The 12,538-nt window shown below is 34.1% G+C and overlaps 1 protein-coding gene and 1 long non-coding RNA gene across 8 annotated transcripts; one reads left to right on the plus strand and one right to left on the minus strand.

Annotated features, from left to right (window-relative positions):
- On the plus strand, nt 1-1,832 carry LOC146917407 (uncharacterized). Its single transcript, XR_015015606.1, has 2 exons — nt 1-1,077; nt 1,153-1,832. It is a non-coding gene; the product is annotated as an uncharacterized LOC146917407 (long non-coding RNA).
- On the minus strand, nt 521-8,519 carry LOC146917408 (disease resistance protein RUN1-like). 7 transcript variants are annotated; one of them, XM_085719235.1, is made up of 8 exons: nt 7,981-8,519; nt 6,647-7,748; nt 6,247-6,459; nt 5,221-6,110; nt 4,841-4,961; nt 3,073-3,291; nt 1,951-2,226; nt 521-1,290 (listed from the first exon to the last, which is right to left on the minus strand). In XM_085719235.1, the coding sequence occupies exons 1-4, from the start codon at nt 8,448-8,450 to the stop codon at nt 5,460-5,462; spliced, it is 2,436 nt and encodes an 811-aa protein (XP_085575361.1). In that variant the 5' UTR covers nt 8,451-8,519; the 3' UTR covers nt 521-1,290; nt 1,951-2,226; nt 3,073-3,291; nt 4,841-4,961; nt 5,221-5,459. The 7 variants fall into 7 exon arrangements, with proteins under 7 accessions (XP_085575361.1, XP_085575360.1, XP_085575358.1 ...); XM_085719234.1 differs by having other exon boundaries at nt 521-1,407; XM_085719232.1 differs by having other exon boundaries at nt 4,831-4,961.
- Nucleotides 8,520-12,538: the final 4,019 nt, after the last annotated feature.

A 12,538-nucleotide genomic window follows, 5' to 3' on the forward strand; every position in this document is an offset into this window, starting at 1 on the left:
TTCCTCTCCTCTTTCTCCATTCCATTGGAGGTAAGAAATTTTCATCGCTGTCGTGTTACTGAGCCATAGAGGAACGGAAGATAAGAGTTTGTGATGATAGGGAAGAATGAAGATTTTGGTTCGTCGGATGACGGTTACGCCGATCATATGGATTCTGGTTGTCACATGTTCCTGCATACCTAACTTTTCAATAATAGCTTTTCTCTTCAGTTTTGTTTGGCATATAGTGCTGAAATTTCCTTTTCACTTGCCGTTACTATATCAACAAAAAACTTATAATTGCAAGGAATTCTTTTTCATATATATCAAACCATCAAGCGTCCAGAATATACATCATCTCACTGTTAAAAAAATTGATTAAAATTTACTTATAAACATACCCAAACTTAAATGTATCAATAGTGACAGTGCCTGCATACTCTTCAAAATAACAAACCTTTTGTTCTTGTGCTTCTGTTAGAGGAAATTTTGTACACTGTCCATAGCTAAAACAATAAATGATTCAATGCGAAGCTAAACATATTACGAAGGCACAACTTTATATTAAATTATTTGAAATAATAGTCACTACTTTCTTTACCATAGAACAAATAGTTAGACATGGACACTAAGATTTTACAACAAATAGGAATAATATAGATTTAAACATAAGGTCCATTGGTAGCAGGTAATCGCCGCCAGAGAAAGAAATCAGCACTGATCACCGTCAGTATCAAAGATTAGGATGGAGATACCAGGGATACTGAAGCTGAAGGTCGAGTGTTGTGATGTTTCCGCCATTGCGTCAGTGAGCAGAACTACGAACATTTGACCGGGATGGAATGTTTGAGGGATCGCGTCAATGAATGTCCTTAGGGAATCCTCACAATAGAACCGGTTAAAAGTCTATCTTCTAAGAGTCTCCAAACAAACACATTTTTTATTATGGCTCTAATGTGAGCCATAATCTCTGCACTGCCTTCAATAATTCACAGTCAAAATCATTGCGAAAAACACAAATTTCACAGCTCTTGATAACATCCTTTCACCGAGAATCTGTTGCACTCTCCGGCAATCATTTAACAACATCCGATACAAGTTGCTGCAGCTGTAAATCCTTTCACCGAGAATCTGTTGCATTCTCCGGCAATCATTTAACAACATCCGATACAGGTTGCTGCAGCTGTAAATTTTCCACCATTCTGTGCTCATTCCCATTTAGATTTCGCCGCCAGCACCAGTCCAGCACCAAACCTCTTTGTTTCCTGCCTACATCCACTTTTGTGACATGGTATTGCATCGGTATTTCATCTGTCCACAGCCATTATGTACAGTTCAGGAAATAGAAACTGATCGGTTGGTTACCCTTCCATAATTCATTCCAAAGTAAGGTGCTTTCACCATTTCCTATCTCACTTCTAATAAGAGCTGAAAACCAGTTTGGTTCAATGTCAATATCCCTTTAATTACTTATTATGGTAAAATACACTCATCAAATATGTGCTAAGGTTTTTGAAGTTGATCATCTGAATATTAATTTATATCTTCTAATAATTTCTGTCATTATATATTGTAATTACTTAAAATATGGAAAGTATGGGTAGTGGATTTTAGCCTCTTAGGGGGTTCTTAGTTTTTTTCTCATTTTAATGTCTTTTGCCTAAGTCCCCATTCTTGATGGTACAAATGTTTTGTAGAATTGGTGGTGCTTATGTCCTACTACTGTGTTCGTATCATATATTCAAAAAGCTATTATAATATAATATCGACAATACTTTTTTTAGGAGAATATTCAAAGTATAGTTGTAATTAATAATCAAACACTTTATTTGAGAAATGGAAGTTAACATCATTGAATAGAGATTTAAGATGAACCATCTGTCAGAATCATACATACAATTGCTTATGCTGCGACACAAGTTCTGTATCAGAAAACTGATTTGGCAGAAAAGTGTTTTTACACAAGAATACCTTATTCATCACAAGAGCCATACAGTGTTGTTGTCGCTACACAAGTTCTGTCTCGAAAACATTCGAGTTCTGATCTTCATCGGCTTTACTCTTTCTATACGGATTCCAGTTTGTGTACTAAGATTGAAATTCTCAAAACTCTGTAACCAGTATAACTGAGCTCAAAGCATAGCATTACTCACTGCCCTTTCGAACAACCAACGGATTCTGTGGTGCGAGCAATCTCTAGACATGTCACATGACAATGCACATAGCAAGATGAATACAGATGGGTTCCTGACAATGTATAGACAAAGAAAAAGTAAATGCTTAGTTTTGGTTAGAGAAAAGTTGCCTAAATTACCAACAGACTGAAATCGTCGGGAATGGATTCTCTATGTTCAATTTCATGAGAGAGAGTGTTTAAATTACCAACAGACTGAAATCGTCCCGATAGGGAGATTAAAGGTAGATATTATAGATATCACTTACTCATGCTTATTTCAACATGAGAGGATCCACTCTTGAAATTGGCATACAAACCATTATGCAGAAACCAGAAAATTCTAATATGTTACGGTCAAAATGGGAAAATAAAATGAAATTCATTTTAAAAGATTTATAAGTCATATGAATAAAGGAAATATTAATTCATGAGATACATTAAAGAGAAACGGAGTACCAGTCTGAAAGACATCAAAAAGAAATAGAAGAAAAAATAACTTTGAATTAAATTAACTTTTTTCAATTGGATGCACAAAACCAAAACTTTGAATTATGGAAAGAAATTCTCCAATTCCATTTGCCAAATCAAAACATAATTTGATAGGACAAAGGCTTCGTTATACCATCGAGTTTCATACATATAAATGTTTCCACAACAGTTTTTTTTTTTTTTTTTTGCAATTTTTAATTACTTGAACTATCTATTTCACTGTGATATAATATGAAGTTTGTATCTAAATTGAACTGTTGGACAAAAGATACACATTTTATAACGGTCTTCATACACCCTATGAAATGACTTGTCATGCATATTTATAAATATATTACTATGGTATAGCAATCAGTTTCTTTTTCAAAAGATCTTTCATAATGATTATGATTAAAAGCATTTATGGTTTCAAAGTATAAGGATCTTACTTGTAACAACATTCACCTAGGATCCGCCGCAATTAATTGGATGTTGCGTGGAAGTGTCCAACTTCCACTACACCTTTTAAAAGTTCTGAACTAAAGGGATATAGCTCGAGGCCCTGAGGGATGGATTCCCGATCCCAATCTGAAACATTCATCAGACCTGATTGCTACTGAGGCCTCTGAACAGAAATTCAAGTTGATATCTCTGGATTCAACTTTCCTCTGGTCACATGCATAAAAATAGATTTGATAAGTAACATAGTATAAAGTTATGCTCAAAAGATAAGATCCGTATTGATTATTCGACAAAACTAAGCATTTAGTTCACTGTAAACCTTGTGTGTTCTTATAAGCTAGTGGAATTTTAATCAATTATGTATCATGTTTCAATTGCAATCACGTTAAATTTCATTCATAAAAGTTAAAAATCCAAATAGACTGAAAGCATATGATATTAGTTAGGACTTCTTCAAGTTTATGAAACGTATATGCTTACTAGCTAATAGTAAAGCCACTTTACTTAATCAACTAAATGTAGAGCAATATTAAAAAACATGTATCGACACTGGTAGAAATTGAAGAAAATAACATATTTGAATGTATTCAGTGGTGTCGATGTCAAACACAGACAAGTGTAGGACATGTACATGTCTTCGATGAGAAGTGTATGTGCTACAAAGCATCCTCCACAGTAAGTTAAAGCAATATTTTAGAGTGAACAAACATCATCCACAGAATCTTACATCATCTCTCATAATTTAAAAAACTTCTCCAGCTAAACAATGAATTTGTAATTGACTAATTACAAAAATTAATCCAGGAATGTTGAGATTGAGAGAATAACAACAAAGCGGTTAACTTTATGATGAACCTAGACCAAGGAATGTACCCAACATCTTTCTATTTTCTTCTTTCATCAGTTCCTTTTGTTGCACCCACATCTTTCTCTGAAAATCCCTAAGGATTGAAAATTTGTTTTGTTTCCTTTTCTTTTCTGATAATGAAGCATTGAGATAGTCAACTAATTTTATCTTTCTAATATAAGGATCAGTGAATACCCCTCCCACGATACGTGGATTCCCATTTGTGTACTAACATGATACTCAAATCATCCTCCTCTGTCTCACTCCAACGATATATCTTCCAATTAAGCTCCACAGGGTTCCATTCATTAATTTTTAAATGCTTCATACAGTTCAGGCTTATTTGCAAAACACTCTTTAATACGCTCATCCAATTTCAGATCAAACAAAAGTGCATGTCCCGACGGTAGATCTTCATAATTTGATAAAACATTAGTATGCGTAATTTGATTATCATTGAGAAACGAATTGAATTTTTCAAGTGCCGAAAATTCCGGAATAACAATAATATTAGTAATAGAAGGCATCTTTTTATGTTAAGTTATAGCAATCGATTTCTCCTCTTGATGTATAATTGACTCATTATAACCTTAACCTAAGGCTTGGAAGTACAAAACCAAAACTTTGAGCTATGAAACGAAATTCTCCACTTCCATTTTCCAGCTCAAAACAAAAGCTATCTATTGAACTATAATATAAGATGAAGTTTATATCTAATTTGACTTCTTGGACACAAGCTATCCGTTTACATTAATTGTCTTCATACTCCTAACAAATTACAAGTCATGCATATTTATAAATACATTGCAATGGAATAACAATCAATATCTTATTCAAAATATCCTTCATAAAGATTATGTTTAAAATCACTTATGACTTCGAAGTATAAGGGTCTTACTTGTAACAACCTTCATAATTTATTAGACCTTGTGTGAAAGTTGCCAAGCTCCACTACACCTTTTAAAAGTTCTGGACCATAGGGATTCCAAACCTCAAAGTTGATACCTCTGAAGCATCCTTATGTAATGGCTACACAAAAATTCAAGTTGATAGTTATGGATTCTTATTTCTGCAGGTCGCATGCATTCAAATAGATGTGATAAGTAACACAATATAAAGTTATGCTGCAACATATAAGATCGATATTGATTACTCGACAAGATGAATTTACATAGTATGCCAAAACTAAGCATTTCGTGCACTGTCCGACTCCAGAAGTCTTTAATGATTTGAAAAACTTGTGCAGGTAGAAACAATTATTTGGTTTACGATAAAGTTAAAGATGTACCTGGACCGAGGAATCTATCTATCAATGGTGTGCCTTTTCATTTGTTTCAGTAAGCACCAAGTCCGGCATGCCTGACACTAAAGAGTCCAATTGTGATTGTAAAGCATTGTGATATTCATTTAATTTCTCTTTCCATAAGAATTGGTGAATATGGCATTCTCCTCCATGTTGTTTTTCTCCTTGTACAGTTGATTCCCATTTGTGCATTTGAAGAATAATATAGAAGTGCTTCCTCGAGTTTAGGCACGAGTTTCCCACACTACAAAGTGCTTTGTCAAAAAGAGTATATTTATAGCCATTGACAAACAAAGAAGAATAATAATAATTGTTCTAGAAGGGATCTTTTTACGAAACCAGAAAGAAATGGTGTGTCCCTTGCTTCTGTGCCCTGATTTGCATTGAAATCCAGAAAACTTTTCTAGATTCGATGGAACCCTTTGATCTTCCTCAAAACACTTGCATTCATCCAATCTAAGGATCCTAAGAAGGTTAATTTTTAAATTGTCACCTGATATTGTTAAGTGACGAAGTTCATTAAGATTTTGAAAGGAAAATGGAAATTCTCCTACGGAAGTTTCCTCCAAGCAAATAGATTTTATATTTGTCATCTTGCATAATAATTCTGGAAAACTCTTGAGACTCTTACAATTAGAGAGTTCCAAATTCTGAAGAGAGGGAGACTGTAAGGGTGGAAAACTCTCAAGTTTCTCGCAACCCTCTGCATTTAAGATTTTTAATTTATTTAGGTATCTAAGTGAATTGTGAATTGTAACTAAATTATGACATCTTGCAAACGAGAACTTTTCTAAATTTGGAAGCCATGAGACATCGGGTATATAGATTAAATCTTGACAATAGTCGAATATCAAGACTTTCATATTCTCAAGCTTCTGCATAAACACATAGAAGAAACAAAAAATAAATAAATAAAAACCAAACGCTATACTCTCATAGTGAATTTATAAATATATACAATTAGGAAATGGAACTATATATGTACAAAAAAAATGAAATTATTTAACTTGCCTTGTTCAAACTACTAGATGATGGAGACCTCAGAATACATCCTTTCATTACCCTCAAACTTCTTGGAAGATACTTGAGACTTTCAATATGATAGCCATTTTCAGTAATAAACGTTTTGAGGCGTGTCATCTTCTTGAAGGCTTTTCCATTCTTGTCTATTACGGATTCCATAAAGTGCAAATTCATATATATCATTTCAATTTTACTGGTTCCCTTTTAACAAAAAAAAAAAAAAAAAAAAAACATGAATCAACCACAATACAAATAAGATATAGAGAAATTTATGTGTAATTAAGTGAAAAGAATTAGTAGTATCAGATGCTTGTATACAAATCCAAAAAGAGCGAAGTCATGTTAAAAGCTAAATAACAAATTGAACATAGATATCAATCTTACTCACAGTGTTTTCTGTTAAAACATGAACTATATCATCTTGAGACCATAACCTGCTTCTACGTCCAGGCTCCCTAGGTGATTCTAGTCGGACGACTTCTTTACCCATGTCCTCTATCAACTGATGTAATCTCACATAACTATCGTATTCAAAATGGTCAATGAGACATTTTTCAACTAGCACTTTAACATGATGGTTTATGCAATGACCATAATGACCATGAAGTATTTCTTTGACCTTTGCCCATTTATACCCTTTGAAGCAACAAGCAATGTCTAGAAAGACACTTTGCTCCTCTTCCTCCAAAGAATCAAAGCTCACTTTAAGTATTCTTTGGATCTCTTTATTGGGAATCTTTTCATACTTATCTAATGTAGACTTCCATTCTTCTATGCTCTTTCCAAACAAGTTAGAACCCACTATTTCTATAACAACCGGAAGGCCAGAAGCATAAGCAACTACACGATTTAAAATCTTTTCATAACCTGAAGGAACTTTGTCATTTTTAAAAGCCATCCACCTCAACAATTCAAGAGCTTCTGTCCCATTCAACCCTTTTACTGCATATGTTTTTTCTATCCCATGACAGTCTAGTAAGTGTTTATCTCGGGTGGTGATGATGACTCTGCTTCCACGACCAAACCAATCAAGTCCTCCAGCCAAAGCATGTAGTTGCTCCATATCGTCAACATCATCGAGTATCAAAAGAATCTTCTTTCTACATAGCCTTTCCTTAATGATTGGAATTCCCTCACAAACACCTCCTAACTTAATGTCCAATCTAACTGTTTTTAAAAGGAGTTCCTCTTGTAGATGTTTCAAGTTATTCGAAGTTGAATTCACTCTTACATCTTCTAGGAAACATAAACCATCAAATTGATCAGCAATGAAATTATAAATTGCTTTTGCAAGTGTTGATTTACCTAAGCCTCCAGTACCATAAAGTCCTACCATGCGGACTCCATCATCAGATCCTTCATCAAGAAGCGATTTCACTTGTTGTACTCGAGACTGTAATCCAATAGGGAAATTGGCAACATGTAAGGGCTGACGACTGATCCTGTTGGAGATGTATTTGACTATATCTCCAATAAACTTGTATTCATATCTATTCACGTCCAATAAGATAAGTTAGTATGTAACAACATCACACACTCACATCCATGTACTGAGAATATATTAAACATTTCTAACCATTTTGACATATAAATAACTAATAATTGTTTAAAAACATAAATAAAAAAGGTGTTACCCATTTAGGCTTTAAGATGGTATTGAGGAATAGAAATTAAATAAATAAAATGCAAAAAGCAAAACAGGAATTAAGTAAAGAGGAGTACCCAGAACTAGAATTGTAGCCGGACAAGTTAGCAGCTTGGGTCAGAGCCAACTTCCATTGATGTAATCGCTCCATGTTTTTCTTGTTATTTTGGAAACTCTGTTCATGTTTAGTGAGACAGATGTGAGTAGGATCCACACCATAGAAAACGGGCAAAACGAGACGACCTTTTGTCTTGTAACACCGAATGATGTGGACAAGTTCGTCCAAACAAAATGAAGAAGTGGTATAGTTGATCGAAAAAACAACAATAAAAATCCTAGATTCTTCAATGGCCTTGACGTGTGATGGTGTGATTTCATCTCCTCTTTCAAGATCAATCTCTTCAAAGAAGGTGTTGATTCCATTGTCACTAAGAGCCTTGTACAGATTGCCAGTAAAACCCTGTCGAGTGTCGGTGTCCCTAAAACTGAGAAACACTTGGTATTTGAACTCATAGAAAAACGAAGAGGAAGAGGAAGGTGATTTCATATCCGTGAGAATTGAGAGAAAATAGATGAGAAAAGAGTTTGAGAATATGAATAAGTTTTTGTGGTCTGTGATGTGAAAATTTAAGTCAAGGAAAAAACTTATGACAAAAATGGTCTCTGAAACTTCCTTGCCACTTCGGGTCCACTTCCTCCTATAGCCGTGTGGACCAATCCACTGTACTACCACCTCTTCTTCTTACTAATTTCTTCCATGTCATTAATGTTCATCTTTTGGACAAAGACAAATCTTAAATAAATAATGGGTCTTGCTAACAAGTGCCCTAAGGGCATTGTTTAAGGAACCCAAAAATAGAAATTATGTCTTGAAAATATAAGTCAAACACTTTCTAAAGTCATAACCGTACAATTTCCAATGCAAAAATTGCTACTTTTAGATGCTTAAACAATGCCCTAAGGGCACTTGTTAGCATTTTCCATAAACAATACTCCCTCCATTTCATTTCTTTTGATGTTTTAGAACTTCAATTATATTCCAAAACTTTTGATGTTTTAAGGAATGGGTAATGTTAACCACTGCCCCCGGGCACTAGTTAAGAGTTAAATATAGTATGTGTTGTATTGAAAATTGTGTTGTCAATCCTTTTAAAGTCAATAAAGTGTCTTTTTTAATTTAAAACTTTCTCTTTATGGTTTTCTTAACTAGTGCCCCCGGGCACTGGTTAACATGACCCTTTATTATTGTTTTTTCAAGTTTATCCTTGTTGGAAAACACCATAAACTATTAAAATAATTGTGACCTTAAGTTTATCACATGTGAATTTAATGATAAATAAGGATATTTTAGTCAAAAAAAACACAAATATTTATATACTTTAATTTTCCTCCTTAAAACTTGTGTCAAGAGTTAAAACATCAAAAGAAAAGAAATGAAGAGAGTAAATAAACAAGTGAAGAAAAAAAAGTAGCATAATAAGTACCGAAACTATTTTGTCAAAAAAAAAAAAGTACCGAAACTATTATTTTTGTTTTTGATACATTTATTTATATTGTATTCTCTTTTCCATTTATTTTCTCATCTTGCGTGTGGACCAGTGTAGAAAACTTCTTATGACAAATTTTTTACTCCTTTATCCTTATATCTAAATACTCATTTAACTTTATTTTTGTCTCTAAATATAAACCCTTTTTCAAATTACTAGATGCATTTATTATTTTTTCCCTAAACAATCCCCTAATTAATACTACTAACTTGTCTTGAAATATGAAAAGTCAAATTTAATACACATACAAACAAAGGATAATTGGTAATATTAACACACAAAACAGACACATTAATAACACTGATAACTTTTTAAAAAAATGTGAAAACTCCAAAGGGAGTTTACATATAAGGACGGAGGGAATATATCCCTACGTGTGAACCAATCACCAATAATATATCATTGAGAACCAACCGTGCGTTGAAAATATTACCACTTGACCCAATTGGTTAATCAACTTGACCGTAGGTTTTTACGTTAAATAGTTACTAATTAGCTAGCAAACTGTACTAACAAAACAATGGCCCATTTTTCATGTTAATTTTACATTGTACTTATATTATATTTTGCATTGTTAATTTTAGGGTTAAATATGTTTTTGGTCCCTATTAAATTGGGACTTTTAAGTTTAATCCTTACTTAATTTTAATAATTTTTTTAATCCTTCAATAAAATTTCTGCATTCAGTATTAATCCCCCCTCAATTCAAATTTGTTTAATTTATGTTTAAACTCTTGAGTTTTTAAACAATTTTTTACAGACGTGTTAAGAACATTACTAAAAGGTCCTCTGCAAAAAATTGTCGTAAAATTTGATTTCTACGTCTAGATTTTGTTAATTTTATCTTTAACTTTTGTCGTTTTAAAAATTTATATTTAATTCGTTTCATGTTAAAAAAAACTAAATTTTGGTAAATAAACCTTTCAGAGAGTGTGTTGGAACAAAATGTGTTTAACAATGAACCTTAAAGAGTTTTGATGATAACAAGGTATTAAAAATTGTAAATTGGACTAGCTAATATTTGTTCAAGTGTACAGGACCATAATTAAAAAAGTTACATCATTTATTGATTCTGAATGAGCGAATAAAGAGCAAAGGAAACAACAAAATTGAAGCTTAAACGCTCCTGAAGGCAAAGTGCTACTGAAGAGAAAAAGCGCTCCTGAAGTAAAGCCACTTCTGAAGGAAGAATAGTGCTCCTGAAGAATAGTGCTACTGAAGACAAGAGGTCCAGAAGCCATATCATCAGAAGTTGCATCATCAGAAGTTGCGTTATCAGAAGCTGCCTCATCAGAAGTCATTTCACCAGAAGCTGAAGATTAACTGGATTTGCAAAGATTCAAGGATTGAAGAATCATCCCTGCAAAAGCTGTCTATTGGATTCGAAAACACAACAAAAGATTAGTGGAATTTTGCAACGGTCATTTCAAAGGTGTTTGAAGGCATGTGCTTGCAATTTGGACGAAAGCGTTGACATTGTACGAACTGTACAACCACCTTCTCCACTACTCTGTTTTGTGTCCACGCTACAAGACAAGAAAACAGCTCCAGAATACGGCTTCGCCTGCATAGATGTTCCTTTGGATAAGGAATGGATTTCAAATTGGTTCTTCATAGGACAACTACCAAATCAGGCAAAAGATCATTGGCGAAAGATCAAGCTTCAACAATGACTCTTTGATGTGCTGGCAATTTCACAACGTCTCTTTCACACCTCTATATAAAGGAGTGAAGACTTAGAGATTTGGCAATGCAAGAACGCTAAACGAAAGACTCACAACATTCTTACAAGTGCCAAACCTCTGCTGAAATTGTTCTGCATTCACTTAGAATTTTTGTGTCTCAAAGTCATATCTTAGAAATTCTTAAGTCATTGAGTCTGTATCTGATTTGTTTTGTGAGCACCTCTGATTGTATATCAAGTGTTCAACCTTAAACAATTTCCTGTGTAATTTTGTTTAGTTAGAAGTCTCTTGCAATTGTGCTTGAGCAGGAAGTCTCTTGATTGTGTTCTTGAGCAAAGGAAGTCTCTTGCTTGTGTGCTTGAGCAAAGGAAGTCTCTTGCTTGTGTGCTTGAGCAATTGTAATCAGATATTACTCTTAGTGAAATCTCCTTGGAAGTGCAAGGGGGACTGGACTACTTCCGGATTGTGGAAGGAACCAGTATAATTGCTTTGTGTCGTTCTTCTTCTCTCTCTGTTTTATTCCGCTGCATTTAGATTCTGATTATCACTTCAGAAGCTGTCTCACTTAGCTTCTGACCAGTGTGTTCAGTTTTTAGGAGAAACGAAGAATTTTCCAAAACACAATTCAACCCCCCCTTCTTGTGTTTTTCTCACCTTCAATTGGTATCTAGAGCCTTAGTCTGTTGTGTAACACTTAACCGTGCAACAGTCAAAGATCTGAGAAAAACATGTCTGGTCCTATTCCTACACCTCCTCCTGGTCAAACTAGCTATAATAATGTCTCACATGATTATAGTGATAGTAAAAGATCCAGTGTTGGAAAAGTTCCAAAGTTCAATGGAGATGCTGAAGAATTTTCTTGGTGGAAAACCAACTTCTATAGTTATATCATGAGCTTAGATGAAGAATTATGGGATATACTAGAAGATGGTGTTGGTGACTTAGTCCTTGATGAAGAAGGAGCTGTTGTGGATAGAAAGAAACATACTCCTGAGCTGAAGAAACTCTACAAGAAGCATCATATTATCAGAGTAGCTCTTGTCACTGCTATTCCTAAAGTAGAGTACATGAAGATGAGTGACAAATCCACTGCTAAAGCTATGTTTGCTTCTCTCTGTTCAAACTACGAAGGCAGCAAGAAGGTCAAAGAAGCAAAGGCTCTCATGCTTGTACATCAGTATGAGTTATTCAAGATGAAGGATGATGAAACTATTGAGGAGATGTACTCAAGGTTTCAAACCTTAGTCTCTGGGCTACAGATTCTAAAGAAGAGTTATGTTGCTTCTGACCATGTGAGCAAGATACTCAGAAGCTTGCCTGCCAGATGGAGACCAAAGGTGACTGCCATTGAGGAAGCTAAAGATTTAAACACTTTAAGTGTCGAAGATCTTGTTAGTTCTCTC

The sequence above is a fragment of the Medicago sativa genome, chromosome 6 (genome assembly GCF_051527215.1).
Source record: "Medicago sativa cultivar Bolivia chromosome 6, Bolivia_mono, whole genome shotgun sequence".
Classification (NCBI taxonomy): Eukaryota; Viridiplantae; Streptophyta; class Magnoliopsida; order Fabales; family Fabaceae; genus Medicago; species Medicago sativa.

Coding starts and splice junctions, on each gene's coding strand:
- LOC146917408 (XM_085719235.1), bottom strand. CDS start 8,450: ATGAAATCACCTTCCTCTTCCTCTTCGTTTTTCTATGAGTTCAAATAC. Junction 7,749..7,980: donor GGCTACAATTCTAGTTCTGG/GTACTCCTCTTT, acceptor GGACGTGAATAG/ATATGAATACAAGTTTATTG. Junction 6,460..6,646: donor ATGTTTTAACAGAAAACACT/GTGAGTAAGATT, acceptor TTTTGTTAAAAG/GGAACCAGTAAAATTGAAAT.